Raw genomic sequence first — 14280 nt, 5'->3', positions numbered from 1 at the left:
AAAATGAGTTTTCACTATTCCTTTTTATGTAGGAAATACTGCAAAAACTGATGAATGGAATTATACCAATTTTGGCAGACAGCTAGATCTTGGTCCAGAAAGCGTGCTTTTTGTGATTTGGTGCAAATCCTTTCAGTAGTTTTGGAAAAATTAAATTTAAAAGAAGGAATATATATCACAAATGAAGTCTTCACTGGTCCTTCTCCTTCAGCGAGAATACACAGCACCACAACAGAGGTAAGAATTTCAAGAATTATTTATTTAGCACACCCAAGTGCAAAAACTGGTTAAAAGGATGGTCTCACACCCTGGACCATAGAGTCCCACCGTCTAGAGCGTCTTCTTAAAGTGCACAAGTGCTCAATCCTTTTTTACTGCTCTCAAGCAGCTAGACTGTGCAACGCCATATACAAATAATAGCAATCTAAGTCACCATTTTACAACTTGTTTTTTTTTTTTAAAACAGTACATAGATATGAGAAAAGTGCAAAATGTCACCTAGATCATGTATTTTTGCATGTTAACATTTTTACAATAGTTTTACACTTTTTATAGTTCTTAAATATTTTTTGTCTGTTCTGTCACCCTAAAGTACATTGCATTCAATACCCTTAAAGGACAAAGTGCACGTGCAGGTATAACATTTAACAATTCCAATTCAAAGCCACAATTATATCTTCAGTAAAAGGAACATGAAGTCAATAAAAAAGGTCCCAAATTTGATATAGTGAAATTGACCACAAGGAATAAAGGATCGATGATTGCCAATGTATAAGAGAATATGGTACATAGAGAAGTAATGTTAAAGTGACTGGTGCAAGTGTATATAATGGGTTAAAAATTCGTTCAAAGTAGGGTACACATACTATTTAAACCCATTCTGTGTTTGTTATACAGTCAGAATCTCCAGAACAAGAGAAAATTATACAAAGACAGATGCATTGTTCATGTAGTATGGATGAATTCCCTTATGACAGATTCAACAGGGAGCCCATGCTTGGGAGATACAACTAACTGATACTAGATCCTGAGAGTGCCAAAGACTAAGAGTAAAGTGCCAGTGTAAAAAAAGAGAGGGAAGTAATTACAGTAATGTACTGAACATATTACAAAAGCACCTCAGTACTACTTCATGAACCATTCTGTTGATACCTGTTGCTATATACCTTTGATTGACTGACACACTCACCTATAAAAACATCAATACTTCAGTTGTTAAAACAAGTAAGTCTGTTGGGAGTCAAATCTGGGACTGCTTATTTTCATATTGGCACGAAAGAAAAAACATGTGGAAAGAGTATATATGTATACAAATGTACAGCTGCAGACCAATCACAAAGTTCAAACTGTAAAGTGACAAAAGAGCATCTCATAATACCACAATTTGAAATTGGGAAAATCTGGAGCAGATTTACCAGGAAAGTTGGTGGATCCATGGTTTTTGATAAATACAGATTGATGGTTCATATCTGGTTACTGTAAATGTATATGTAGTTCTGCATCCAGATTGTGTCCTTGTGGGCTCTCAGTACCTATAGCCAGAATAAGTCGTGATTCTGCTTTTCTTAAATTAAGTGTCCTGTCTCTGCCTCGTTCTTTCGGCTTGATGATTTTAATGTCAAAGTATTTCAGTTGTTTGTTATCACTGGAGTGGAAGTCATAGAAATGTTTGGCCATAGGATTAGAAAAATCCATGTTTTTGATAGCCCACAGGTATTGCAAAATCCTCAATTTCAATTTATTTATTGTACTTCCAATGTAAAGTTTCTGGCAGGGACACTGTAGTACATAAACCACAAATTTGGACTTGCAGGTGATATGATCCGTGATCTGCTCAATTTTGCCATTTAAAAGTGGAAATGTTTTGGTGTTTTGACCATCAGCACATGCCTTACACTTTAGGCATTTCCAGAAACCAGGAGTATTGAGCCAGGTAGAGATGGTGGGTTGTTTTATCATCAAATGACCGTGTGTCAAAATATCACCGAGAGAAGGTGTTTTTCTATATGTGATATTGGGATGCAGTGAAAGAGTGGTTTTTAAGGTTTCATCCAGTTAAAGTATTATATTTGTTTAGGACGAGAGCGCGTGGTACATCACCCCAAGCTTCAGTGATGATTCTGTGTCCCCACACCTTAGAGCCCAAGCCAATATAAAAGGGGAGGTGGACATGAAGCCCCGCCTCCTTGAGCCACTCTTGGGCCCCGGAGACTCCATCCCCCAGGGCCCATATTTAAAACATAGGAAGGGACGGTGCGCAGCCCCTTTCCCAAGGCTCAATGACGCCCTGAGGACCCCATGCACCGAGGACGGAATTTACAAAATGGGGAGGAGGAGGCACAGCCCCCCTCAGAGAGCCATGGTATGGCCCTGGGAACCCCACACCCTCGAGCTAACTCAGGGACAGTGCCCCAGGACCCCAAGTCCGGGGCACTGTATTTTCCCTCCGCAAGAGCAGGGTTAGAGAAGTGTAATGTGCACCCATGTGGCAGGAGCTGAAAGCGGCTCCCTCCGGGTAGGAGCACAAAACATTTTCCGTACCTGTGTTCTTGGTTAGGGAAATACAGATTTGCTCTCACCTGGCAGGAGCAAAATAAAAGCTGCTCCCATGGGATGGAAGGCCAAGACTGTTTTGACAGCACCCAGGATGGGGGCTTGCAAGGGTGCCGGCGGGGTTTCAGGAGCCTTGGGGCTCCTCTGAAGTCCTCAATGTGGGACACGTGAGCTGCTCAGGTGCTTAAAAGAAAAATGCCAGCTCATGCAGTAACGGGGGAGCTGGGGGGGGGGGGGTGATGGGTGCCCAGGGGTTCCCTGCAGCCACCAACAAAATTAATGGTGTGTGGTGCCCTGGGTGAACACCCATTTAAAAGAAAAAACAAGATCCAAAAAGAAACGGGTTGTCAGCTCCTGCTCGACCAATGGGGCCATGTACAGCTAGAGGGCAGGGCCAAGTGGCCACCGAGACATCTAAAAAAAAGGTAATTTTAAAAATGAATAACCCCTTTAGATGTAGAGCTACAATAAGTGTTCCCCATCGAATTTGAGCTAAAAGTTGTGCAGGGGGTTTGTTCCCTGGCAAACCAGATTCAAATATTCTCGGAGAGGAGAAGCAAACTAATGGGAAGGGAGCAACTTGAGAGTGGAGGAAAAGTAAACTGGTAAGAGAGCAACATGAGAAGGCAGGGATACGCTCACAGAAAGAAGCACAACATGGAGTGCGGACGGGAAGGAAAGCACCTTAGGGAGACAGGTGAAAAAATTTTCTCTAGCACAGTGCTTAAACAAAATAAAATAGTAGTGCCTGGAAGATGAACAATTAAATTACAAAAGTACAACATCCATGCTCCATGGAAGGGACAAACTCAAGTGGAAGGCAAGCCCACACAAGCTAGCAAATATGGAGCAAGCAAAGGTGTGACAATAAAACTAACCAATGGTAAGAAATGAGCAAACTCTAAACCCACAGTAGGCTAACAATATGTGCATCAGACAGTGTACGTACTCTCTAGTAGGCAATACCTAAAAAGGGAGAATGTGGCAAACCTAAAACTATGAAGAAAGAACTAGGTCTATAAATAGAAGTATGCATTCCACCCACTGCACCTCTAACAATTATTGATAAACTGGGTGCCAGTTTCACATGTATGGACAATAATAGCCTAGGAAGGTGGGCCCGAAGTTAAACTTTAACAAACAACACACTGGTGCCTAGTAACAACACTTAAGATGCAAAGAAACAAAAAGGCGAATAAAATGTATTGAAAGGAGTTTATGAAAAACAATTTCAAGACCCATAGCAGCACAGTGAATATTTGTGCATATTAAATGTGCTTGGTGCTCTCTTTTGAGATGAGGCACTCAAGTGATGTGTTTGTTAATACACTTGTTGACCACAATTCAAGAACAGCTGGTCCTCTTCAGCAATTTCTCAACAATCATATATGGTCCGTGTTTTTAAAGTCGATGGTGTCTCAATCCCAGTAACAATTGCAGGATCATCATCAGAATTTAGAGGGATACTACACAAGTGAGATTATAAAAGGTAGCTTTTCCCAATGAACCATACAGCAGTTTTCACTAACTTGTCACCATAACCAACTCAGCCCTACTGTACTGAGCATCAACACTCCCATTGGTATGCGACATTGATGCCTCATTGTGTCCGCCGACGTCCATTTCAACACTTGCTTTGCACCAAGTAATAAACACTGATACAGGTAAATACCAAGGCAGGCAGGAGAGTTAGCAAGGGAGACTATACTGCCACCCAAAAAGAAACTAGAATACAGAAGGCACTACTGGGGATCAATGTTCCGCAAAGCAAACCGCAGGTATGAGGGCTTGGTGCCTTTTTATGTCTGCTGATGAACATTTTAATGTACTGCACTACACATTGCTGCAAATATGTACCACAGCAGACTGGAGATACAAAGGCAGACAATACAGCCACCCAAAAAAATTACGTCTGAGTACAGGGGCACACTAACCTAAAGTAAAAGGAGCACAAGTACAGGGTCGCATATCTGTAACAAAACAAAAAAGTCAGACCGCAGCACCTAAAAAACAACATCCCAGTCATGGCCTGCCTAAAGGGGGGGGGGGACCCAAAACATGCTGCCCTTGCACAATGACAAAGGATCAGCAAACAGCAGGTATAAAAGAAAAGGAGGGAGACAGCGGGGGGAAGTAGGAAAAAACACTGCGATTTACTGCAGGACATACCCCTGTGCACAAAAAGCGTCAGTGTATGTCCAATGGTGAACTATCAAAAAACCCAAAAAGCAAGCACAAAGTCATAAATTACATTTACAAATCGACAGGTGGCAAAATGAAATACAAGTTCTAATTGGGCCGAGCAAGGATTATCACATTGTAAATCTTCTACTCATCATCAAAATCCCTCAATATCGGTGTGGACATGTTCGGTCCTCAATAGGTTCTGGAGGAGAGTACTTAGATACCTGGCGGAGGTGCTGGGGTGGACAATACCAATTACACCGCGGCTAGCGCTATTACACATTGCGGAGGACAGTGGGGGTAACAGATATAAACAACATTTATTGTACTTAGCACTGACCGTGGCTAAACAGGACATAGCTCGTGCCTAGAAAGCAAAATCCCCACCATTATTGGGGGTATGGAAGCGTGGATTGGATTTTGGAATGGGGTTGGAGGAGCCGGTATATAAAGCTTGTGGCTGCCCTCAAAAACGCACATGCATTTGGCAACGTTGGGTGGATTTTAAAGGAATTGTATTGATGCACACATCTCAGCCCACACCACTAGACAGAGGTTCTGCCCCACAACTAAAGTGGGTTAATGTATATGGCTACCAGTTTTTGACAGGATTCGATTATTAGGACGGCATTCAGGGACCTGGACATTTTTAGAGGCCACTACTCCTAGCCTCCTTATCGCAGCTGGTTCTTTTTGTTATATGCTCTTTTGTTTCTCTTTCTTTCTACTACTTCTTCCTTTTAGTTTCACTTAAATTGGTCAATCTAAAAAGTACAATATTGCCTATGGATGCCAATATTGCTTCTCAGTCTATATATGTACAAAAGAGCTCTGTGTGTATGATGTTGGCATGAGAAGGGGGGGGGGAGAAAACCAATAAAGTTTGCTCTTAAAAAAAGAATCCCTGCATACTATAGTAAACTGTGAGATTCTTTGTAACTAAATCACGGTCTACAGCCCTTACTTAACACCGTGTAAAAGCAATCCACACTTAAAGGCTTAGTGTCTTTGACAAGCACTTTTTACAATAAATAAGTAAAATATAATGACTGTCATAACTTTATAATAATAAACAACTCAGGCTGTTAGCCTTAAACATTGATTTGTCATTGTAACCAAAGTGTGCGTCTTTGCAGTTCCTTGTTGCAATTCAATGATAAACTGCTCTAGACCAGTAAAAGGTCGCTTGGCGTAAGCCTATATGCATATACAAAAAGGTTACATAATAAGCAACAAATACAATAAATGTTGGATACCAGTATGACTTCCAGTATAAATACTGCAGTGGGTAAATTCTTTCGGGAAATTTTTGTTACTCAAGCGAAAATAAACTGTTCAGCATGTGAATTTTTTCCAGCTATGCACTCGTGCATTTTTGCAGAGGATTACAATTTACAACCGGTGCTGAATCGTGCTTTCTGCAACAGCAGAGACATTTTTCTGGAATAAATGAAAAGCATACACTCAGCTTCTTTATATTTGCTAACGCAAACCACTTCAATCTGTGCACCAGCTGACGGGAAGAGATCTGCAGCAACCCTGCATGATTTACTCGACCTCGAAATGCCGCCCTGCTTAAGTGGAAGTAGCTGGAAAGCATCCTTTTCAAAATTCTCCGTTCCCAAAAGCATTAAGCTATGAAGGGAAAATATGAGATCACAAACCATCATCTCTTTGTTTTGTTTCATTCTTACGGTTTCTTCCTCAAAAATATTCACATCTTAAATATTTTGCATTCTTGAAATAAATCCAATGAGGTTTTTTTATACACGCAGTATGTGAATACTTTAACAAAGCAGGATGGATTTTTTGCATAGGAAAAAATAGTAGTAAGCTTGCCATGCTTAGGAAAGTGACAATGACCCATCTGGATTCGGTTGCGCAAATACCTTGCAGCCTAATCCATCCGTGGCCTAAGGTCCAGTAACTCATGTGAAGGACCCTTCCCCAACTGCCTGTTTAAAATCTTGAGTGTGCCCCCTGCCCTCACCCTGCTTGCTATCTGCCAATTCAAGTATGGGCAGTCCAGGTAGGAGATCTCACCAAGTACAAGACCATTGTATCATGAACCTTGTCCTCATTCGCTTCAGGCTTTAGCATTAAACTCTCTATGGTTACATTTGGCTTCAGCCTTTAACAGACCTTTCTATGGTTTCGTTTGAACCCCCAACTTTTCAACTCTGCCTATGACCTTATCCTGTCCTTGTGACCTCAGCATCAAGATATCTCATTTTTCTAAACCCTACTTTCCAAACTGCATGTGGTCTCAAGCCGTCCCTACTTTCCCATGGATTGCATTTCTACTCGGCATGATGAGAGCATTTCTCAATGTGGAATGAGTATTTTTTCATTCCCTGGAAGAGCACATGATGGGTTCTGAACCTTTAAAGGCCTGTCAAGCTATCCACAATAACCACAGGTAACTGCAACCATACAAAATAGTCTACAAGAAGGGGAATAGTGTAGGCATAATGAAAAGCAATGACGCTCGCTGTATGTAGGGCATCTGAGCACGATGTACCAGGCACACTTGTACTCAGTGTAACAACAATCTGCCCCAGAAGGTTGACTTGCCAGACTGTCTGACCATTCTGGGGCAATAAGATGGACAGCACTTCTCGGAAGCCTGTGATATATTTTGGTTTGGAAGGCTCCCAAGAATTTGACAATGCAAGATTTCAGACTTGGCTGCAAAGCACCTTCAGATGCCTGAAGTCCCACATCCTTGAGTACACTGCCACATGGTTGCTTAGTCTCAATGCCACCCAACGTTAATAGAAAAATCAAATTAATAAATCATAATTTTAGTAAAAGCAATATTGTTGGTCAAAGCAAGTCCGGTTCAGAGCCTATGAACTCTATATTAAGCATCTTAGTTGTCATGTGATCAGTTTGAGGCGTTTTGTTTAATCTCTAATTTTATTGAGCACTTTCTGCATTGGAAGCAATACAAGTGTTGCTGATATAGACAAGTACAGGTTCAGGCCCTTCTTGGACGTCTGCACGACTTATCATCACTCCTCAAACATTATTTTCTGCATGTGTTTGACCTATAGTCTCTCCCCAGTATAGCATTCTCAAGACACTGAGTTTGCGCACTAAAGTAATAACTACTGCATTGTATTCCATTACACCATTTTACAGATTGGACTCTCAATTCTCGCCATAGTATAAGGATGAATATGATTTAATACAGAGTTTAACAGTTTATCATGCTGCTGCACTGATCAAGCTCTTCCTGGGGTTCATAACCATACAGCATTTATTAGCACAACAATGCCCACAACAATGCCACTGCCAGACTCCGAACCCACTTCTCAGAATGCCACTCTTCCACAGACCAAAGATGTGAGCGTGAATCATTTTCCTTGACAATCTTTCAGTATTCCATCAAAGCCCGCAATGACAGTCCCTGTTTTTCTACATGCTAAACTAAAATACAATTTTTAAAAAAGACAGTTGAGGAATTAAGCAAAATCCAGACAAAAATAAACCTTATAAATTTCAAAGTTGCAATTTAATTTTGGGCCAGCCTCGGCATCCAAGAGGAGGGTGGTGCACATCAGAGTATCATTCCCCACATCATACCATAAACAAGGGGAAGAGAGAGTACCAATACGCGACAAAATATTTGCCGCGGCTAGTAACATTCTTCCCAACCCAGACAGGTTTAGAAAGTAAAACAGCTGCTCTCCAGTAGAAGCATGGGTGACTGCTGCATAAACATGGAGGCCTATTGTGTCAGCAATGACATTCAAATCAACCTTCCGCAACCCCCAGCTATGCAGTGACAATCTGGACTAGCCTCTCCGTGTACCTATTTCTATTTCGCAAATGATCGTAATTGAAGGGCTGAAATAAGGGAATTCAAGCGTTCAATTTCATCTTGCCGCATCGATCTATGAAACACTGTTGACACGCATTGCTTCACCCTAGTCTTTGTCCGGCGTTTTAACTCTACTCCCTCCCCATCTACCTCTCATCACAGAAAAACAAAGAAAAAAATCCCACTCACAATATGTTAACAGATCAAGACTTCACAAAAGGTCAGCATCAAAAAATTGCTTTCGACGGAGATTGTTTAGGCTTTATAAATGTATTGAATGTCTACTGCGGCTACAATTAGGCCTTGGAGGACACTTGATTTATTCGCCGCCTTCGTACAATGGATATCTGTCAGCCCGACGTGAAAGGAGCCGAGAGAAATCAAGCTGTAGGAGTGTTCTATGAAAAGCTCCTTTCAATGTCGCATTTGTCAAATTCTGCACATCAACTTAAAAATACCAAGAAATACAAAGAACTTAAAGAGAATTATTCAACGTTTTAGTATAAATGCACACGAGCTCCATGACGGGTTGTACAGAAATATTAGCATTTTAAAAACATGAATACACAAATCCCCCAACTGCAGGCCACACAAATGATGGAAGAGCTATAAACTGTAACAGAACATCATACAGTCATGTGCAGTATGAGTGTGTTCGTTTTATTTTAGATTTGATGTGATGGTACTCTTTGTAATGTGTTCGTCAGCTAAACTATTTACCAAGCACTAACAAAAGAAAAAACAAAGATTTAATCTTCAATTAAACTGTGACTATATGAGTCAGGTCGCACCATCCTATATTCTGCGTGCCAGATTGGCACTTCCACAGCCAGCAAAGCAATGACGGCACTTCAATAGATGCCCATGCTCATGAGACAACCCAAAGGTGCTAGAGGGCCAAGAGTGGCCATTCTTTTCTTGCACGCTTTTAATAGGCACACTTACAGTGAGAAGCTGGATTACAGAGTTCACGGCTATGATATACAAGCACTAGGGGTTTCATAACATGCAACGTAAGGCAAGAAGACTGGAATGCATTAATCTCTCCGTCCTCCACCAGCAGCGCCGCATTCCACCGATTCTGCAGAAGTCACAATATCTTAATAGGCAGTACTGCAGCGATGGGACTGAACGAATGGTCTCCTCCTAGATACAATTTATCTCACAAGAACACCCTGCACAAAACGCACTGCAGCACAGACGCCGGGTAACCAGCTGCTCTTATCAGCAAATTCAGCATAGGCCTACCACCAGCCAAAGGAAAGCTGAATAATTTAGTAAGAAGGGCATAATTAGCCAGTGCTGCAAAATCCCAAGGCCAGCCTAGAACATATACACTGACGAATGGAAGTGACAATATACCAGTAGCGAAAAATGGATGTGGAGGAAGGCTTCAAAAGGAATCGTGGTACACTCATGGTTACCAGATATGGATAGCAATAACTGATCTTAGAGGTACTAAAAACGTAATGAACACCACTTTGGACAGCAAATAAAAAGTAAAGATTTGTCAAGCACACACTCTAAAGGAAAGCCACCATCTTGTGGTGAGAAACCCTACCATCTTGGTGCACACATTAATTCTAGAACATATTTCCCGTCCTCTCAATGCGGGGGGTTGTTTGGTTGGGGCTACTTTTTATTTAGAAAGATCTGAAGTGTCTTTAATCTGCTGGGAAGTAGACAATCTTCATTCAAACTATGTGCTGGAACGTATTCTCATCGACTGCCTAACAAGGGCCTGGGCCTGCGCCTACTTGCAAGCCATGTTTGTATGCGGCAGGGCATATACTAACATGAGCAGGGTCTATATTTAGTAACAACACACCATTCAGCAAGAAAAAAATGAGAGCACCAGATTGAAAACAATGCAGCAGAACGTGAGGAATTTTTCAGAGAGCAGAAAACCTTACTGGAAAGACATGGACGTCAATTTTGTCTGCAATTGCAGCATATGTTCTCAACCACGTTCAATATACAGGTTTCTCAAGAGCTAGAACGAAGAGTTATGTGATCTGTTGGTCAGTGCTAGTGTTTCTCTACTGGTGGTGGAATCGATCCCTGGAATCTCCCTGAATAAACAAACCCACAAGAAACATCTGAAAAAGAACATGAATGAAAAACGAATGGAAAACAACTGGCAGGAATAAAAGATATGTTAAGACGCTCACCTGAAAAGGGAAAATGTTGTCAACTCTATTGGAGCTGTCATCAATCCAGGACTTGGGTGCAAATGCAGAGCTAGGGCGAGCATATTTCTGCAACTGGATATGATTACTTGGAAAATTCTTCTTTAAGGGTGAGATGGAGTTCATAGGTGTTATTCCTCCATTAAGTCCCCTGCGGTGGTCGCGGCCTTGGGATCCCCCCCAACCTCCATACCCTCCACCACTAGGGCTCCAAGACGACGATGGGGTGGGTGATGGGCTTTGGTAGCTGCTCCATGGAGAAGGTGGCTTGTTAAGATTATTGGGCAGATGAGGAAGTTGATTGAAAGCAGCATTTCGGTGGGTAAAGGGCGGTGGGTGAGGGCTAGCTGGGGACCGCCTTTGCTGCTGATGCTGATTGTGGTGATGCTGGAAATGGGGATGATGGGGATGATGCTGCGAGAGGGGTCCAATCTGAGGAGAGAAGTTGCCACCAAAGCCAGGACTGACATGATGCGGAAAATTCTGAAAGAGGAGGGCACCATTGTTAGCAGACGCAGGGGGGACTCCTCCTTGGTGAAAGAAGCTTGTGTCTTCATTGATTATTGTTGAAGAAGTAGGAGGAAGTGCCGCTGACCAATTACTGAACCCAGTCAGGGAAGAGGCGGTGGATGTCAAAGGCTGGTTGGAATTGCCAAGCCCGGTAGCATCTTGATAATCAAATCCCGTCAACACTGGAGACTCGATTCTGATCTTTTCCTTGCCACTGCCACTCTCTGAAGAGGAATCACCTTGGCTGTCATCATTTTTGCTCTTCTCGGACTCTGGCAGCATCCCAGGTTCCTGGTTTTGGCTGGGGGAGAGCTGCTTGTCTAGAGACTCTTGTTGTTCCTGCTGCAGCGATTTGGATTTGTCAGATCCAAGAATATCATCCTGGATGTTGTGGGTGGCTGGAGCTGGGAAGAGCCAGGCTGAGCCTGCATTGCTGCTGTTGGCAGCCGTGCCATTATTATTTAGGAAAGCAGCAGGGCCGGGGGATGCATTCTGGTGATGATGGGGAGGCTGTAGATGTGGATGAAATCGGACTGGAAACGCTGATTTGTTACCAGTGTTGTTCTGCACTAGCACTCCAAACCCGTAATCCCCCATTTATTATGTATTTAAAATCTGAAATGATGTCCCGTGCAAAACAGCCACACAGGTGCTCCAGTGTCCTTTAACACACGGGTGCTTCCAAAAAGCCTATAGTAGGAATACAAACCCAGACATGTGTGTGAATGAACCCTTTCCAATCCCAAAATTCTTTACTCCTGCAAAAAAAAAAATATATGTGCTGATTTCTAAACTTAAACGTTTACATGTACCAATGCCTTCCCCCCATTAAAGGGAAGCACACAAAAAAGTGAATAGAATTAAGATCTTCTTTGGTTAGCAAAACAAAAATGTGACGTGTTTTATGTGAATTAAGCAAAAGAAAATCTAACTATAGTGTTTAACGAGAAACCACGCTGTTACTGTTGTGCATCACCAACCTTACTATTAAATATATTTATTTATATATATATGGGCGTCGTCACCCACTGACTCTGGCAAATCTTGTGAAAATACGGTGACGTTTCTTTTCTCCCCGAAGAGGGTTGGGTAGGCAGAAACCCAAGAAATAAACGCAGACGAATTAGCAGACTCTGAATTCTGACAGCGTCAGAATGCAGATGGTAAAATCCTTCGTACTTCTAATAACACCTCCTTTTAAATAAATATTTAGTTTAAGAAACCCACTGCCGTGTTTCAGTACAAACCACAACTAGCAATTTTTCAAGAATAGCTCAACCGATTTTAATTATGCTTTTATCTAAAAAAGGATCTGAAATCTATGTTCAGCCTTGTCCGATACTTCCACATAAAAAATACAATCTCCAGCAGCAGCACTTCCTCTTCTTAAGCTCCCGTCTCTCCTACTTTGCCACAAATGTCCCCACTCACGATTAACTATAAAAAAATAACGTACATCTGTGTTATAGATATTTATATGTATTTAAAGGCTTTTAAATATGGATATTAGGTTTTCTTCATTTAAAAAATAGAAAAAATATATAAAATAGCGTTCCCCCGTGTGAAACAAATGAGGGTGAAAAAATATTAATGGCTGAAAAAATGAGGGTAAAAAAAATGATGCTATAAATATGCTGATTTCGGACTCCGGGTGTTATATCTTCGCTCCTCCGGTTTTTTTCGTCGGTTTTTATCGGTTCCCGACCCTCCCTCCCCCCGCGGGTGCTTTCCTGTTCTCTGTTGTTCGAGCTGTCGGCGGTCCCGGTGCGGGCTCCAGGCTGCTCGGGTCGCTGCTCTGCCACCGCAGCAGCCACCTCCCTCCGTCCTTCTCCTCAGCACCCAGCCCGGCCGAATGACAACCAGCTGGAGGCTGGCGCGAGGCACTTCCGGTTCGTCTTCGCCCTCCCAGCAACGTCATTGGTCCTCCTCTCTCAGACAGACCACATTCTCAGAGACTTCCATTTTAGGGTCAGTCAAACGAAGGGGAGAGATGTTAGTGTGTTATCTTTCCGAAGTGCCTCAAAAAAATTAAAGTGACATTTTGCCTCACTTTAGAATCGTCGTCAGCGTGCGCATTGTTAAGTTTTGGCATACCCTAGCTCCCTCGTCCCAACCATTTATATTCCATTGTTCTGGGCCAATAAATTAGACTTCGGATAGGGGGCCGTGAAGATTCGTTTTAAGTCTTCTACGTACAGAGTGCAAAATGAGCAGGTGACAGCAGAAAGAGACGAACGAAATCTCTTCGATGTTTTCAATGAATGAGGAGAATGCATAGGTCATAATGTTGAATGCTGGAGGTGCAGTTTCAAGAAAAACAAAAGCATAAGCTTGCGCATCTAAACCATCAACTATAACTACAGCAAACTCTTGATTATGTGGTATGGTACCGGCTTGGGACCGTTTTGGGGCGTAACATTGGGTGAGCGGTGGAAAGAAACACGTCCAAAATGGCCACCTCTTTTGCAATCAGTCACCATAGTGATTCTTTAGTTTCTATAACTGGAAACGTAGTGGATTCGCATTGCTTTAGTTTTAACAGCTAACTACAGGAGAACTTCGGTTTCCACGTCTCTCCTTTCCATGGTAGATATGGCGCCAGGTATAAGAAAATAATATAGAACGGGCTTAACAATAGTGGATGTAGCACAAAGAAGGATCCGTTTTAAAACTGATATGTGCTTGTTTCCTCTGTGGCGTATTTACAAAGAAAAGATCCGATATGACAAAGCCGCCACCGAACGTACCTAATTTTAGAAACATATTTGAAAATGTTTATTGGCATCCGCTTCCCCGATTTTATGTGTTTTATAAACGTATTTCCAGGTGAATACCGACCTCTAAATAATGTACAATGCCTTTCCAAGATGGCTGTCGGGTTCACGGTAGCCGTTTTGTTCTTGTCGATAAAGCTCATTGTCACAGTTTAGAGACCTCAATGGCTAGCTGCCTTTGTAGAGTCCAACTAATTTTAATGGAATATTTCAGTTTCTATGTTACTAGCGGTATTCGGGGATG

General features: G+C 42.2%; 1 protein-coding gene across 2 annotated transcripts in view; it reads right to left on the bottom strand.

The window, feature by feature from the left end:
- Positions 1-13123, bottom strand: part of CPEB4 (cytoplasmic polyadenylation element binding protein 4) — a 260218-nt gene extending 247095 nt beyond the window's left edge. The window contains exon 1 of one of the 2 annotated variants that reach the window (XM_085618091.1): positions 10735-13123. In XM_085618091.1, coding sequence (XP_085474217.1) covers positions 10735-11859 — 1125 coding nt within the window. In that variant the 5' untranslated portion in view covers positions 11860-13123. The remainder of the gene's footprint in view (positions 1-10734) is intronic. The other variant, XM_085618090.1, reaches the window with a different exon arrangement.
- Positions 13124-14280: the final 1157 nt, after the last annotated feature.

Source organism: Triturus cristatus, chromosome 7, assembly GCF_964204655.1.
Source record: "Triturus cristatus chromosome 7, aTriCri1.1, whole genome shotgun sequence".
In the NCBI taxonomy this organism is placed as follows: Eukaryota; Metazoa; Chordata; class Amphibia; order Caudata; family Salamandridae; genus Triturus; species Triturus cristatus.
The sequence above is the reverse complement of the archived record's forward strand: the minus strand, read 5'-3'. Positions and strand labels throughout refer to the sequence as shown.